Source organism: Phyllostomus hastatus, unplaced genomic scaffold (assembly GCF_019186645.2).
Source record: "Phyllostomus hastatus isolate PE091 unplaced genomic scaffold, TTU_PhHast_1.1 phas_scaffold_182, whole genome shotgun sequence".
In the NCBI taxonomy this organism is placed as follows: domain Eukaryota; kingdom Metazoa; phylum Chordata; class Mammalia; order Chiroptera; family Phyllostomidae; genus Phyllostomus; species Phyllostomus hastatus.
Window position 1 is genome coordinate 1,222,408 of NW_025334013.1, and position 14,277 is coordinate 1,236,684.

Below are 14,277 nucleotides of genomic sequence, written 5' to 3' on the forward strand. Positions count from 1 at the left end.
CGGGGCGGGAGCCGCGGCGCAACGCGACGCAGGCGAAGGGTGGGGGGATCGTCGCCTCGCCTCCGGGGCCACCTGGGTCCTTTTAAAGTGTCCGGGGTGCGGGCCCCGGGCGGGAGCGCCGAGCCCGGAATGTTTTCTTAAAGGGCCAGTTCCGAGCTGCGCTGCACAAGGGGGTGGGGGAAGGGGGCGGGGGGAGAGAGAAGTGAGTGAGGCCCGGGAAGGCCGGGGAGAGCCCCCCAACCCCGCGCCGGGGCGGCGGCGGCGGCGGCGGCGGCGGCGGCGCGACGATGAGGATGATGAATACATTGCAAAGTTTTTTTGGCCCCGGCGAGGGGTGTCAGATTGAGCGCTCTGTGCGCATGTGCGAAGGTGTCCAAACTGACAATGCTGGGGAGATGAGGATAGTCTGTGGCTGCTTCTGGACTCGAGGAGGAGGAGAGGGATTCCGCGAGCCGACACCATGCGATCCAAGGCGAGGGCGAGGAAGCTAGCCAAAAGTGAGTCTCCTGCGCTCGGCCGCGCCGCGCCGGCGGGCCCGGGCCGCGGGGGCCGGGGCGGCCGGGCCAGGGGTGCGCGTCGGGGCGCGGCCGGCGCGCCTCGGGCTCCCGGCCCCCGGATCGGCCGCGCGGCCCGGGGGCTGCTCCGCCTCCCGCGCTCCGGGGCGGCCGAGCTCGGCGCGGAGGCTCGGGGCGCCGGGCCGCGCGCTCCCCGAAGGCGCCGGCCCCCTCCTCGCCGAACCCCCTCCCCCCCCCCCGTCAGGCGCTCGGGCCCGGGAACCCGAGGCGCGCGGTGGGGGCCGGGGAGGGGGGCGGAGGGGGCGGGCTGGGGGTGGAGGGGAGCGAAAAGCGAAAGTTAGCGAAAAGTTGACGAAAGGGGAGAGCAACTTTTCCTCCTCGCTCGCTCTCTCCCTCTCTCTCCGAGTGGTTCTCAGTCCTGGTCAAATCATATTCCGGGCTTTTGAAATAGTGGGCGCTAGAGCACCGCCTTTGGCGTCCGCCAGCCGGGCGCAGAGGAGGGAGACCCCGAGCCGGGGAGGGGGCGGAGGAGGGGGCGCGGGCCGGCGCCCACCGGCTCCGCGGGCGCGAGGCAGGGCTGGCAGCGGCAGGACGGCCGCAGCCCTTGGGGAGGAAAATGGAGACGTTTTCCCGGGCTCGGAACTGCGGTCGCGAAGTTCATTCCCAAGTGGTGCCCCGCGCGGCGGAGGGCGCTCCTCCGTGCCTCCGGCAGCCCACGCGGGCCGCCCGGGCGCGGGTGCCTCCGGCAGCTGCGTCCCCGCCGGCCGCCTTCAGACCCGCCGCCGCCGCCTGCACCCTCGGCCCCGCTCGGACCCTCCCGCGCCCGCTCGCCGGGCACAGCCGTGGAGCCCGGCGGGGACAGAGCGGCCCGGCGCGGCCGCCGGGTCTCGGTCTTACTTTCTCTTTCGCTCCGTCTCCGGCGGAGCCCCGGGCTGCGCGCGCCCAGCCTGCCGCCTCCAAGTCCTCGCCTCCGGGTCTCCGCCGCCGGCCCGGTGCTGCCGCCGCCCGCACCGCCGCCGCGCTTCCGGGCCACCCGTGCACCTTCCACGCCGCGGCGCCGCCGGCGTTTCGGGCCGCGAGGCCCCCAGGCCCGGAGTTGCGGCCCGAGAGGCGGGCAGGTGGGGGCGGCAGCGGCCGCGAGACCGGGCGAGGGCGGCTCCCGCAGCCCCAGCGGAGGCCCGGCTGCAGCGAAGCGGCGAGCGCCGCGCGGAGTGGAATCGGCGTCTCCTGCTCTCGCCGCCCGCTTCTCCGCCGGCCGCCAGCCCACGAGCGGAAGGGGAGCCCGGCCTGCTGCTCTTGGGATCCCCGCCCGACCACCAGGCCGCTCGGCCGGCTCCTCCTCGGCCTGGCTCTGCGGTGCCCGGCGGCGCAGCACTCGCCGCCCCCGAGCCTGAGTCCGGAGGGCGCGAAACTTGCGACAGTTTTCTTAGGAAGTTCTGTTGTCCGTGTGGGGTGCTCGGCCTGGCCTGGCTGGGCAGGACAGCGGCTCCGAAGTCGCAGGCCGTTTTCGGGGTCTGCCCGGGAAAAGCAGGTCCCAGCCTACGTACGCAGGGTGCCCCTGGGCCCTGCGGGTGGCGGCTGGGGCCCTTCGCGGAGGCGCCCCCTTTCTGGCCAGCCTCCTCTGCCAGGTGCTCTTGGCCTGGCCCCCCCCCCCAGCCTTCCCGGCCTCCCTTGATTTCTGGCCCCTCTTGGTGCGAAGGAGGTCCCCTTCTCAGTGCTGGCTCCGCAGCCCGGCGCTACCTGCTTGCGGGCGTGTGTGTGTGTGTGTGTGGGGGGGTGTGTTTTCGTGTGCACGTTCCGGTCTGTGTGTGCGGGGAAGGGCCGGCTCTAGATTCTCAGCCAGGACCGCCAGCCACCTGGGTCAGGCCCTCTCCGGGAAGGCCCCGAAGCCGGGGAGGGAAAGTGGAAGGTGGCTTCCTTCTCCTGGCCTTCGCTGCAAGCGAGAGGCAGCCCTGGAAACGTCCCACGCCCGGCAGGCGGCCAGCCGGCCCCCGGTCTGGCCCTCAGCACTCCCTCGGCTCCACCCCAGCAGGTGGGGAAGGCCGCCTCGGGGTCGGAAGGGCCAGGCCCTGCTCGGGGCCCAGAAAGGTGCCTGGCCGTGCCCTGCAGAGTGGCCTGGGTCTGCAGAGCGTGGCCAGGGGTCTGGCAGTGCACAGATGCCCGTTTCCTGGGAGTCTGTGGAGAGAAAAGCGCAGGCCAGCGTGTCTGCCAGGCCCAGGCCCAGCTGCAGCCCACACGGGGCAGGCGCGGGGAAGCCCTCCCGCCCGGGCCCCGGGACTGGGCCGGCTGCCCCCAGCCATCCCTGAGAGGGTGGCCCAGCAGGCTCAGAAAGGCGGCTGCCTCCCCGACACGGTGGAGTGCAGGACCCACGGAGGGATCTCATGGCGATGGACAATATTTTAAGCAGATGTGGGCGTCCCCCGGGGACCTGGCTCTGTTACCTGAATCTGGGGCAGAGGGTAGCTCCAGGACCTCCATCGGACGCCCCCCCCCCCACCTCCACCCCTGGGCCACATCCCAGCCAGGGTCAGGGGCTGGGGCTGAGCAGAGAGGTCACGGGTAAAGGACAGCGTGCAGGGCTGGGCCGGGCCTGCGGCCCTGTGCCAGGCAGGGAAGGACACCCCGTCCGTGGCTGTGGCTCCCGGTACAGGGCTGGGGGCTCCCCCAGAGGTGCATCTGTGTTTCCCCAGGACCCCACTTCAGGGGGCCCTCTCCCCCTGGGCCTGCAGGCTGGCTGAGCTGGTGGCACTTGGGGGCTCACTCCGGGACTCAGCTGAGCTTCCAAGGGCAGAGGGCCCTGGGGCGTCCAGGCCTGGGCTGCTGGGAAACCCACCACCTCCTCAGCCTGGACTTGGGGGGCCGGGGGCAGAGTGAGGACAGCTGGGGTCCCGGGTCCCCTCACACAGGCCTGTGGGGAAATGAAACTGTCTCGCCGCCCATCTGAAAACCGGAGTGCCTGACAAGAGCTTGGAGTTTCTGCCTCCGCCATGAGCCAGGTGTGCAGGTGGGTGGGGGGTCAGCACAGCGGTGGTGCCCTCCTCACCTCTGTGCGGGGAGGGCCGGTCCGGCCAGGGCCTCAGTGGGAGCTGCCCGCAAGTGAGGCTCAGTCAGTGCGGAGGTCACAGCCCCCAGGTCCCAGTTGCCACGTACCCCAGGCCTGGGGATGCGGTCCTGGGGACGATGGCTGCCCGGGCCTGGGGGTGGGCTGGTGGCTGCTCCCCAGGCCGGAGGTGGCCCTTTGTGTCCCTTTGTGTGTATTCAGGCTGACGTGTGAGACAGGTTGGGGGCGGTGGGGCTGGAGGCCGAGCTCCCGGCGGCCGGCTCTCCCCCGACACAGGCCAGGCTCCCCGGCCTCTGCTGGGCCCTGCCCCTCTCCCACCCCGGGGCACGTCTGCCCCTCCACGGGTCCTCTTCCCTGGGCCGGGACGGCAGCCTCCCGTTCGGACGCCCGGGAGGGCCCCGGCGCCGGGAAGCGTCCGGTGGTGGCGGGGCAGCCAGCCCGCTTCGGGCGAACAGGCCGAGGCGGCCGAGGGGAGGGCGGGGAGCAGGGCTGGCGGCCAAGGCCAGGTGCCCCGCGGCGGCTCTCGCCGCAGCCCGAGGGCTCTGATTTCGCCGCTGGCCTGCGGGTGGGCCCTGGCCGGAGGCCTCCGGGAGAAACGCCGGGGGCTGCCAAGTCCTGTGAGGGAGGTGACCTGCGGCGGCTTCCCCCAGGAGGGCATCGCTGCTTTCCAGGGTCCCTGCCACAGAAGCCCGCTGCCGCGGACGCTGCGGTCCCCGCCCGGACGGAGCAGGTGCGGGCCAGGCCTCCCGACCGCCTGGCGCCCCGCTCCGCCGCTCCCTGCGTCCCCATCGGGGCAGAGCACGGGGCAGGGGACCCGGGACCCGTTTCTGTTGAGGGGCCAGGTGCTGGCGGCGGGGTGGGCGGGGGGGCTCCCCCCACTGGGCCCCTGGGGGAGGCGAGCCAGCTCTCTGGGCCACTTTGGGCGCCATTAGCCCCCTGTTTTATTCAATTAGGAGGCAATTAGGGATCCTTGGGGGGCTGGGCTGGTAATTAAGGTGATGTATAATTAGAGTTTCAACAAAAATTATCCAGGATTAAAAATCTTTTGAGTAATTTCGTTTAAAAATCTTAAGTAGCGCTAAACACAATTTATCAGGCTTTGAATCAGCCCCTGGACCACGTCTCGGTCGCCGCAGCCCTCGTCTTTGGGGCGGGAGGACTAGGAGCAGCCAGGGCGCCGGCCCGTGCGCCAGGGAAACTTCGCGCCGCGGAGGGAGCGGCCGGGCCTCGCAGCGGGTGCGGGGCGGCCTGGGGCGCCGACTGGGCCGCGGAGGGCTCCAGACGGCGCGGGCCGACGGGGCGCGGAGCCTGGGAGCCGCAGAGTGAGCCGAGGGTCGCCGCGGCGCCCTCCCGTTCTGCGTTGGCAAAGTCACTTCCCAGGACTGCGCGGAGGGAGCAGCTGCCGCGTCTACACCGCGCAGCCGGGTTGTGGCGATGGCTGTGACCTGGCGCCTCTGACCTCGGCCGGGCCGGCGCTGCGCCCTGCCCTAGGGCCGGGTCCAGCCCCGAAGGTGTCTGCCTCCGAGCTTCCCCGGCGGGCGGGCGGGCGGGCTCCGCACCCAGAACCTCTGGCTTTTGACCCAGGCTCTGCAGGCGGCAGGCCCAGTTTGCGGCAGCTTCTCGGACCCAGGCGCAGAGAAACGGGGAGAGCCTGGGTCTCAGTCGGGGCAGCGAGGAGAGGAGAGACGGTCCAGGGGTCGGGACTGAGGTGGGGGGGCGGGGTCAGGCTTCCCAGGGTCAGCCCGGCTCCCGCAGAGGCCGCTCCGGGCCGTCGCACTGCACACACCTGTCGGCTGCGGAGCGCACAGCCGCCTGAGCCCCAGCTCCGCTGCGTCCCTGCCTGCTCTCCCGCCCCCCCAGGAGAAGGTCAAGGTTCCCTTTCAGGCAGCTGCAGTCACGTGGAAGACGTGACCCTACCCCCCTTCACTGACCCTGGGAAGGATGCAGCGTGGCTGGCTGGCACCACCGGAAGGGTGAGAAACCCAAGGCCCAGACACAGAGAGGTCAAGGGACCCACGCAGGTCACACAGCCAGTTGCAGCCGGAACAGACTACTCCTTAAATAAAACCCTCCTGGGTCTCTCCTTTCACGCCCCACCCCCAGCGCGGACTGCAGGTATTTCCCCGGCACCTTATTCTGAGGTGCCGGGGTTCCGGCATCTCCCCGGGGCCAGGGCTGGGCTGGAGGCAGGTTGGCCCTTAAAAAGCAGGTGAGACGCGGGTGTGCTCTGAGCTCGTGGGGGAGCTGGCTGCCCCGGGGACTCAGCCTCCTCCAGGGTGGGCCCTTCCCTCTCCCGGTCTGGGGGTCTGGGCCGCTGGTGTCCCCGCCCAGGCCGGCAGGAGGCCGCCCTGCCCCCCACACCCCCACACCGTGCCCCCGAGTCCTCTTCCGGGGGCAGGGACAGCACCGGGGAGTGTGGACCACCTGCCTGAACCCCCACAGAGTGCCTTTGCCTGAGCAGATGCAGGAGGTGCGGGGGGCCTGTCAGCTCCCCGCACCCGACGCCCCCCCGCCCCCCCACAGGGAGAGGGGACCTGACACAGGGCCGGGGTGGGGGCGGGAGCCAGGGCTGCAGTCACCGTCCAGCCTGGACCTGGTGCCGGTGCTGGTCTTCAGGCCTGGGCCCTACAGGCTGTGGCCACGGTGGCCGGTGGCCGTGCTGGGCGGGCCGCACAGCCCAGCCCCCGCAGGCCCAGAGCAGCGGAGGGGGGGCGGCCCCTTCCTGCTCTTGGGGCTCCACCGTCCAAACTGCTCCGTGGTGTGGAGGTGCCCCGGGCGGTCTGCCCGGCCAGACCCCGCCAGACTCCGGGGAACGCCCGGTGCCCCGGGCTCACGGACAGCAGTGCCGCGCTCCGAGATACATATTTGTTCAATAGTTAACATTCTGGGCAAAAAAAAAAAAAAAAAAGAAAAAAAAAGGAGGGAAAGCAGATTCTGGGGAAGGCTTTGCTTATTTTATATCCACTATATTTATGTCCATGAAAATTGGCTTAATTATATCAATGGAATGTTTCTTTTTCAATTCTGTACGCAATTAGTCCATCTTGCCGGCTGCAATTTATTTTAATAAAAAAATAAACCAGTGGTGTGTTCAGTTCCTCGTCCCCTGGGGACAAATGCGATTGGTGTGTTTAATTTCATTAACTACAATGCGGCCTACTGGAAAAATGTATAAAATCAGCTTTATACAGCTTAAACACTGGCATTTGAAACAAATCATTATTGCATTAGCTGTCACACTGGTAATTCTAGAATCTAAGGAAAAAAATATATTATGGCTGTTTTTATAACCCCTCGCAAACGCACTGTTAAAATAATTTATAATCACTGGGAAGCGTGGCCGGGTCCCGGGGATCACTCCGTCTTCTCGCACGAAGAAGGTGCCCGTCTTCCCCGGCTCGTTCCGCCTCCCGACGTGCCGGCCGCTGCCGGCCCGGGAGCCCCACCTCTCGGGGCGGACGTGGTGGAGGCTCTCTGGACACAGCCCCGAGGGGCTCGGGGTCCCCTGTTCTCTCTGGCCTGCGCCTGCGCTTGGGGTGGCGACAGAGGCGTCTGACGTCCACCTGGGGTCGGAGGGGACCCGCAGGCTGGGGATCGGGAGCCCCGCGTGCGCCCGGCCTCCCCTCCAGCCCTCAGCGGGGGAGGAGGGAGGGCTCTGGACCCATGCAGGGCCCTGCGGGCCGGGGAGCCAAGCCTCCCGTGGATGTGGACGGTGCCCCCCTGCCCCAGCCTGGGGGCGCAGCCCCTGTGTGCGTGTGTGCGCCTGCTCCGGACGCCGGGGAGCCGGTGGCCGACACCTGCGCCCTTGCTGCACACGGGGACGATGGTGCAGAGCGAGCCTGGCTGGGGACCTCCCAGACTCGCTGCTTCTTGGGCCTCGGGCCGCGTGCACCTGCCGCCCGCACCCCGTCGGGTGTGGATGGGGAGGGTGGGCCCCAGCCTGTGTGTGGGATCAGCTCCCCCCGCCGAGGGCCCAGCCCGGCCCAAGTGGACTGTGCCACCCATGAGGTAGAGGCCGGGGACGGGACCCTGGCTGCTCACCCTCCGGGCACGCGGCTGGGTCTGCTGAGAAGGCTGCCGGGCAGGGTGCCGCCTGCCTCCCAGTTCCGAGAGGCGCTGTGAGGAGGCCCAAGGGGTGCCCCTGCGGCCCTGCAGGGCGGCTGCCGGCCTGGCCCAGCGTGGGGGGGGCACCGCCCCTGTGCAGGTGCCGTCGGGGGCTTCTCGGGGCTTCCCCGGCCCCAGGTCGTGAGCACGGTGTGAGTGGGAAGTGGAGACCTCCGTGGGCTTGGCCTGAGGCCCGTGACCGGGGCTGCTGACCCCCCACGTCCAGGGATCAGGGCTCCCAGGCCCCCCGGGGATTTCCTGGGGCACTCCCAGAAATGCCCCTTAGCCCCCTGACTCGCCCGGGTAGATTCAGGCTGGCGCGATTTCTCTCCTCTGGGCACAGTGAGTTCAGTGCAGTGACGCCAGGCACTCGGCCCACAGGCCCACCGTTTCCTGCCGGGCGGGCAGGTCCTGGGCCGGGTCTCCCCAGATCCCTGCCTTTGGGGAGCAGGCCCTATGTCCCCAGGCCCCGGGTCACCTCCACGTGCCCAGGGCCCTGCCTCGGCCTTGGGGCTTGCTCTCCGTCTGCTGAGCGGCCGAGCGGCTGAGCTGAGCAGCAGCGGCTTTGTCTGCCTCCCTCCCGGACAACGAGCAGCGAGACCACACGCTTCCTGCAAACCTCGCGTCCTGGCCCGCGGGCGCCCTGGACGCTGCCCCGAGGGCTCGCTCGGGCCCCGCGGTGGCCACCGTGGGGCGGGGCGGGGGCCCTCCGTCCACTCCAGCTTCTTCGAAGGGTACGGCCCGGGCACGGTCGCCGGTCGCCTTCGTGAAGCCAGGGAGAGGGCGGGCTCCGGAGGGCACAGCGGGGCGGGGGGTGCTCAGTGGAAGGCTGCTGGGCGTACGCGTGAGCGGCCACGCCACACCCGCTTCCACGGCCGCCCTCCAGTGGGGCGACTGCACGGAAGGTTCTGGAAGGGTCCGGCGTGATGTTCGCTGTGTGCTCTTGGCTGGAAGGTGGGGTCCTGGGGCAGGTGGGGGCAGTCAGAATGGTGGGCGAGCCCCACTCCAGACAGCTCAGGGCACCCCCAACGTGCCGCTTCTCCAGGCTCAGAACCGAGCTTCGGTTTTGTGTGCTTGGCCTGGGACCCTGCTTCGTGGTCCTCGGCCTCCCGACCTCCGTGGGGTGGTCAGGGGCCCTGCAGGGGGTGGCCAGGCCAGGAGGAGGGCGTGGACCCCGTCACCCCACGCTCCGACCGTGGGGCCCAGGCCGCCCGCCGGTCTGCCTGGCTCGGCCACAGGCCCCCTTCCGTCCCCGCCGTGGACCTCACGCGGTCCTTCCCCGGGAGTTCCTTCTCAAGCCGGGAGGACAGGTGCGAGGTCCGTGCCGGCCCCTCTGACGGGCAGCCAGGTGGTCGCCGTGCTCCAGGGCCAGTGCCCTCCCCGCCCCCCCCCACCCCGCCGCCCCCCTGCCGCCTCCCGGTCCCGTCTGCCACGCTGGGCCTTTTCCGTCCCGACATCTGTCCTGGGGCGTGGACAGCTGCTGACATCTGCCAGCTCCTTCCTATCGGAGGCCTCCCTGTCCTTGCAGGGCCGGGGGGTCCTCTGTCACCGGGGGGCTGGGGTCCATCTGCACCTTCACCTCCGCCCCCGGCGCCCAGCAGGTCGTCCGTCCGCGGGCCTACTGTGTGCGGGGCCCTGGGGCCCCGGGCAGTGGCACGCTGCTTGGCCCGGCGGGTGGTGGGGGGGGGGCGTGCAGAGGAAGACTCAGTCACGCCATCCACGCTCTGGCCCGTGTGGGGGTCTGCCGGGTTCGCAGACGCCCGCCAGACCCGCCCGCCTCACTGGCCAGCGGTGCCCGTCCCGGACTCCAGGCCTCCGTGTCCGACTGCTGGGAATGGGGGAAAGCAGACGCAGCCCAGCAGGCCACCGCAGCCTCAGCATCTCGGGGGCAGCCGGCTCTCCCCACCCCTCGCCAGGCCCCCCACCAACTGCTTTGTTGCAAACGAGGCCGCAGGAGCGGGCGGGTGGGCGGGCGGGGGGGTTGGGAGGTTTGCCCCCTGTCCTAGCTTCTGGGGGCCTTGCCCCCTGTTTTGAATCCAGGGGCAAAGGCAGTTCCTGCAGCGTCTCCTGGCCCCTGGGGCAGGCGCCTCAGCAGCCGGAGACGGTGCCGGAGTGCGGACCGAGCACGCCCGGCCCCCTTTCTGGGGACGCGGTCCAACCCCGCATCTCTGCGCCACGACACGGCGGTGCCGTGTGGAAGTGCGGGTTTGCAGGAGGGCCTCCGCGGCCCTTGCCAGCCGCCCGTCCCAGGGGGAGGGCGGGCACGCGGGGCGCTCAGACCTTCCCAGCTGCCCCATGGGCTGATCCCGCCACCGCAGAGAGGCCGGCTCCCCGGCCTCGAAGCACTGACCGCAGACTGCACATGAGGCCCGCGGGACGAGCCCCGAGGTGGCCGTCCCCCACCTCTGTCCGTCATCCCCTGCCCCCAGCTGCGGTCAGCTGGTTGCCCGCCACTCCCCTGGCACTTCCGGGCCCTCAGATGATGCTCCTTCTCGAAGTCTCGGAACGAGGCCCGGAGTTCACCCACGGGCGCTCTCCTCCTCTGTCCCGGGAAATGATGTGATGAGCCCTTGTCTCCCGTTTCGGAAACCGGCATCCCTGTCTGGGGCTGACACGGTCGACTGCCCTTTGCAGCCCCAAGTTCGGGAGTGGTGGCTGGTCCTCCCCCCCACCCCGGCTGCCCTGCTGGTCCAGCCCCGAGCCTGCGCGTGGCGTCCGGACAAACCACCGGGGGGTCCTGGGGACTGGTTCTGGGTGTCGGTGTGGTGGGGCCGCCGTGCCGCGGGGCCCAGGGTGTCTGTCAGGAGGGAGGGAGCTCGTGGAGGACCCAGGGCGAGTCTCGGGTGCGGGGAGCACCGCACCGCTCCGGGCTCCCCCCAGCAGCGTGGGGCACGGCGTCTGCCGGGCTGTGCCGCCGGCCTCTTCCCCGCCACCTGCTCGCCCCGGCCCGAGAATCCTGGCTTTCCCGGCAAACCGCCGCAGCTCCGTTCCCAGAGAAGCTGGTGCGTCCTCGGGCAGCTGGACAGCTGGGGAGCGTTTTCTCACCGCCCAGGGGGACACGGCCCCCCACGTGGGCCCTTCGTCTGGTCAGTGTGCTGGGACAGCCTTCAGGACCCGTGCAGATGTGTCCACCTACGTGTGTGTGCTCTGTGTGTTGGCACATACGTGTGCGAGCGTGGGTTCGACGTCTGAGACTGTCCCTCGGGTCTTTTTGTTTTGCCGGGGATGCCGTGGTGTCCCCGGACACATGTGCTTTGCAAAGAGCCCCTTACCTCCGCGGCCCCCCGCACCGCCGAGGCCTCCGCGGCTGCTGAGGCCGCAGCTGCAGCCGCCGGGCCGGCCCAGCCCAGGGCTGTCTGCCGCCGGCTGGGGTGGCTGTGCGGGGAGAAGAGCAGCCTGGAGTTCAGAGGTGGAGCGAGGGCGGCGTGCCAGCGCTTCCCTGCACGTCTCCGACCCCCCGAAGCCACAAAGACATGGGGGGCGGTCGAGATCGCCCCGGGCCCCGGCGCTCACGCCGGGAAAAATCGGGCCCTCTGGAAAGATGACAGAGTTATGCGGCCAGTGTCGGGTTGCGAGATAATGGTGTGCCTGTGTGTGAAAATATTAAATTGCACTCACACGTCTGTGAGCGCCTCTCTGAACAGGGATTCGGTTCCCGCCTGGGCTGAGCAGGAAGCTAGTGAGTGACGGGGCACAAATGCTGTCCGGGGACGTGGGGGGGCGGTGGGGGGCCGGCCCACGCCGTCCTCTCTCCCGGCCCACCGCGCCATCCTTTCATTGAATGACTCGGCCCGACACTGCGGCTGATTATTTATTTATTATGTTAGTGGAGGAGACGCTATCAGAGACAGATCAATTTTCGCCTGGAAGGGTTAGCCGGACTTGATTTAAAAATAAGACCTGCTAAGACGTGCAGGGCCCGTCCTCGCGTCTGCCAGCGTGCATGTCGTGACTCTGTGGGCCGGCCCCGTGTGGCCGCTGCCGCGCCGGCCCGCGCCCCGCAGCCCCAGCCAGAGAGAGGCGAACTCCCCAGGGCCGGGCCTGCGCCCCTTCCACAGGGCCCATCACGGCGCAGCAGCCCGGGTCCGTGGCTCCTTCCGAACCCACGGAACCCCAGAACAGCGGGTCACCCGGGGGCGGTGGGAGATTTCCACGGGGCCCATGGAGGCCCGGCGTCTCTGATAGAAGCCAGGAAGATGGGGTCCCAGCATCCCCCCCCTCCCCCCGTCCACGGACTCGCCCCATGTGCAGGGGGCTCCTGCGTGTGTGTGTGCACTCGCGAGTGTGCGATGGGGAGGGGCGGAGCTTCAGCGGCTGCACGTTCGGCCGAGTGTCCTCGCGAACAAAAGGGCTGGAGAAAAACCAGTGCGGGGAAAGAGGCTCAGAAATCAGGGGGCAGAGAGCCGGCCCAAGGGGGGCTCTCGTTTCCCGGCTCGGCATCGGAATCGCGCAGCGCAGGGGCCCCGGTCTTAACTTTCTCCCCATCGGAGGTGTTAATCTTACCTTCCAAAGGTTAGATAAAGCCGCTCGGAGCTGCCGTGTGTTATTGAATCTGGCCCGCTAATTACGGCGGGGACTGCTCCGCGGCCCCTCTCGGCCTCCCCTGGGCCCCGGGCGAGCAGCCTGGGTAAGGGATCTTCCTTTGCTCCAGGGTCTCCCTTTACCCCGGGTTTTAGGTTGCCTCCAGCCCTGACAGACTACCCTTGTTCAAAGGGGCGGGGGCACCGCTGGCCGGGCGAGGGTGAGAAGCCCGCTACTGCAGCCGGGCCCCGCCGGCCCCTCGGGAGTCCCCCTCCTTGACCCACAGCCGCAGCCGCGCGGAGGGCGGGGGAGGGCGGGCGTGCAAGAATGCTGCCCGGCGCTCTCTGACAAAGAGCGCCCGGTTCTCTATTCACCGGGCAGAAGAATGCTCGGCCTCACCTGCGGGGCCGGCGGCAGGCTGCTGGAGGGGCGCGGGGAAACGGCCTGCAGGCGCGTCCGCGAGGCCTGCCGCTGGTTCTGAAGGACACCCGGACCTCCGGGGAGGATCTGGGGCTCCTGGGGGGCCGCAGGGAGGGCTGGCATGGGGGGGCTCCCATAGCCAGCAGGTGGGCCCGGCCTGGCCGCAGGGCCCAGGGCAGAGGAGGCCCCCGGGGGCCGGCGTCACCACGACACCCCTCCCTGAGCCTGTGCCCCTCACAGAGCGCGTAAAAGAGAACCAGAGCAAGACCCGCCCTTCTGCCCGGCCCGGAAGCAGACGCCCCTGGGGTGCTGGGCCCCCGGCAGGGCTGGGCAATGAAATCCCGGACCCTGGCCACTGGTCTGCCCCAGGGGGGTCTTGGTCCGTGCTCCCCAAACTCCAAACGGGATGAGCGGTCCATCACCTTAGCTGACCTTGGGCCAAACCCCAGGAAGTTGCTGGCCGGCCTACCGGCTGAGCGTGGGCGCCTGGGGTGGGAGGCTGGCCCTCGGGCTCGTGTGCCCCCGGGCAGATGAGGAAGGTGGCTAGGGAGTGTCAGGGTCCTGGTGGCAGCCCCCCCCCCCCGCCGAGAGGGGAGATTTTCTGCTCCCTGAGGTCTTCAGAAGAGCAGGCCCCTGCAGGTCCCAGGGAGTGTCTCCAGGCCAGCGTGACTGGTGTCAGGGGGACAGAGGCCCATGCTTGAGCCATGGAGTCACCCTGGCCAAGGCGGGGACGGGGGAGCCGCAGACGAGCAGGAGCCCTGGTGGGGGCGGGCCCCAGCTCGCTGAGGGGGCCTGCGGCAGAGGGTGGGCTCCGTTTCGGGGGAGCCGGGAGGCCCAGGGGACGTCCTTCTCCTCATCGGGGCTGAGGGTGGGGACCCACGCCAGCCAGCTCCGGGGCTCCCTGGCCGTCCCCCCTCTGCCGGGTCGGGACAGAGCAGGTCGAGTCACACGCTCCCTCCCTGGGGCCCTCAGGGCCGGCCCCCTCCCGGGGGCGTGGGGTCTGTCCCTGCCACTGGTCCCTCATGTCACCAGAGCCGGGCAGGCGCGGTCACCGCCCGTGCAGAAGGGTGCCTGGGGGTGGTCGGGATGCAAAACGAGACCCGTGGGCCCCCATGCGGGCGAGCGCCTGTGCCCCCCGTCCACAGGACCCCCACTTTCTCCCTCCTCTGCCTCATGCCAGGAAGCTCATGAGGCCCCCCGAGGTCCCCCCGGCCCCCCATTTCTGACGGGCTCAGATGGGACACAGGGAGGGGCCAGGGCCTCAGGTAGGACGTGAGGGCGGGCGTGGTGTTGGTGTTGGCCGGGCAGGTGGCCATGGCGTGGCGATGGCTACTACTGTCTGCAGGGCTGGGGCGGTCACTGTTAGCAGCTACGCTGGGTTTCTGGAACTCTCCGAGGCCTAGTGGAAGGCAGAGTTGCATGGGAGTGCGTGGCTTACAGGTGTAAGACCTTGCAGGGAACACTGTCTTGGAGGACAGAGAGCCAGCGAATCTGACCTCTGGGCCCACGCCTGCACAGGCCCTGACGCAGGTGCGGGGCCGGAGGAGCTGGCCCATGGCGCCGGGGGGCCGGCGGGGCGCTGGGGGAGCCTCTCCGAGCCCCTCTGGGGAGCGCCAGCGCCTGGGCCCAGCCCTGGGAGCGGGCCTTGTCTTTGGG

The 14,277-nt window shown here is 69.8% G+C and overlaps 1 protein-coding gene across 8 annotated transcripts in view; it reads left to right on the top strand.

Moving 5' to 3' along the window:
- The first annotated feature begins 251 nt into the window (after nucleotides 1-251).
- The window catches only part of PRDM16 (PR/SET domain 16), a 273,345-nt gene continuing 259,319 nt past the window's right edge, over nucleotides 252-14,277 (top strand). For 3 of the 8 annotated variants that reach the window (XM_045859405.1, XM_045859399.1, XM_045859408.1), the window contains exon 1: nucleotides 252-497. In XM_045859405.1, the coding sequence (XP_045715361.1) occupies nucleotides 461-497 (37 nt within the window). In that variant the 5' untranslated portion in view covers nucleotides 252-460. Of the gene's footprint in view, nucleotides 498-3,180; nucleotides 3,512-14,277 lie in introns of those variants that run through there. The other 5 variants (XM_045859398.1, XM_045859400.1, XM_045859401.1 and 2 more) reach the window with 3 other exon arrangements.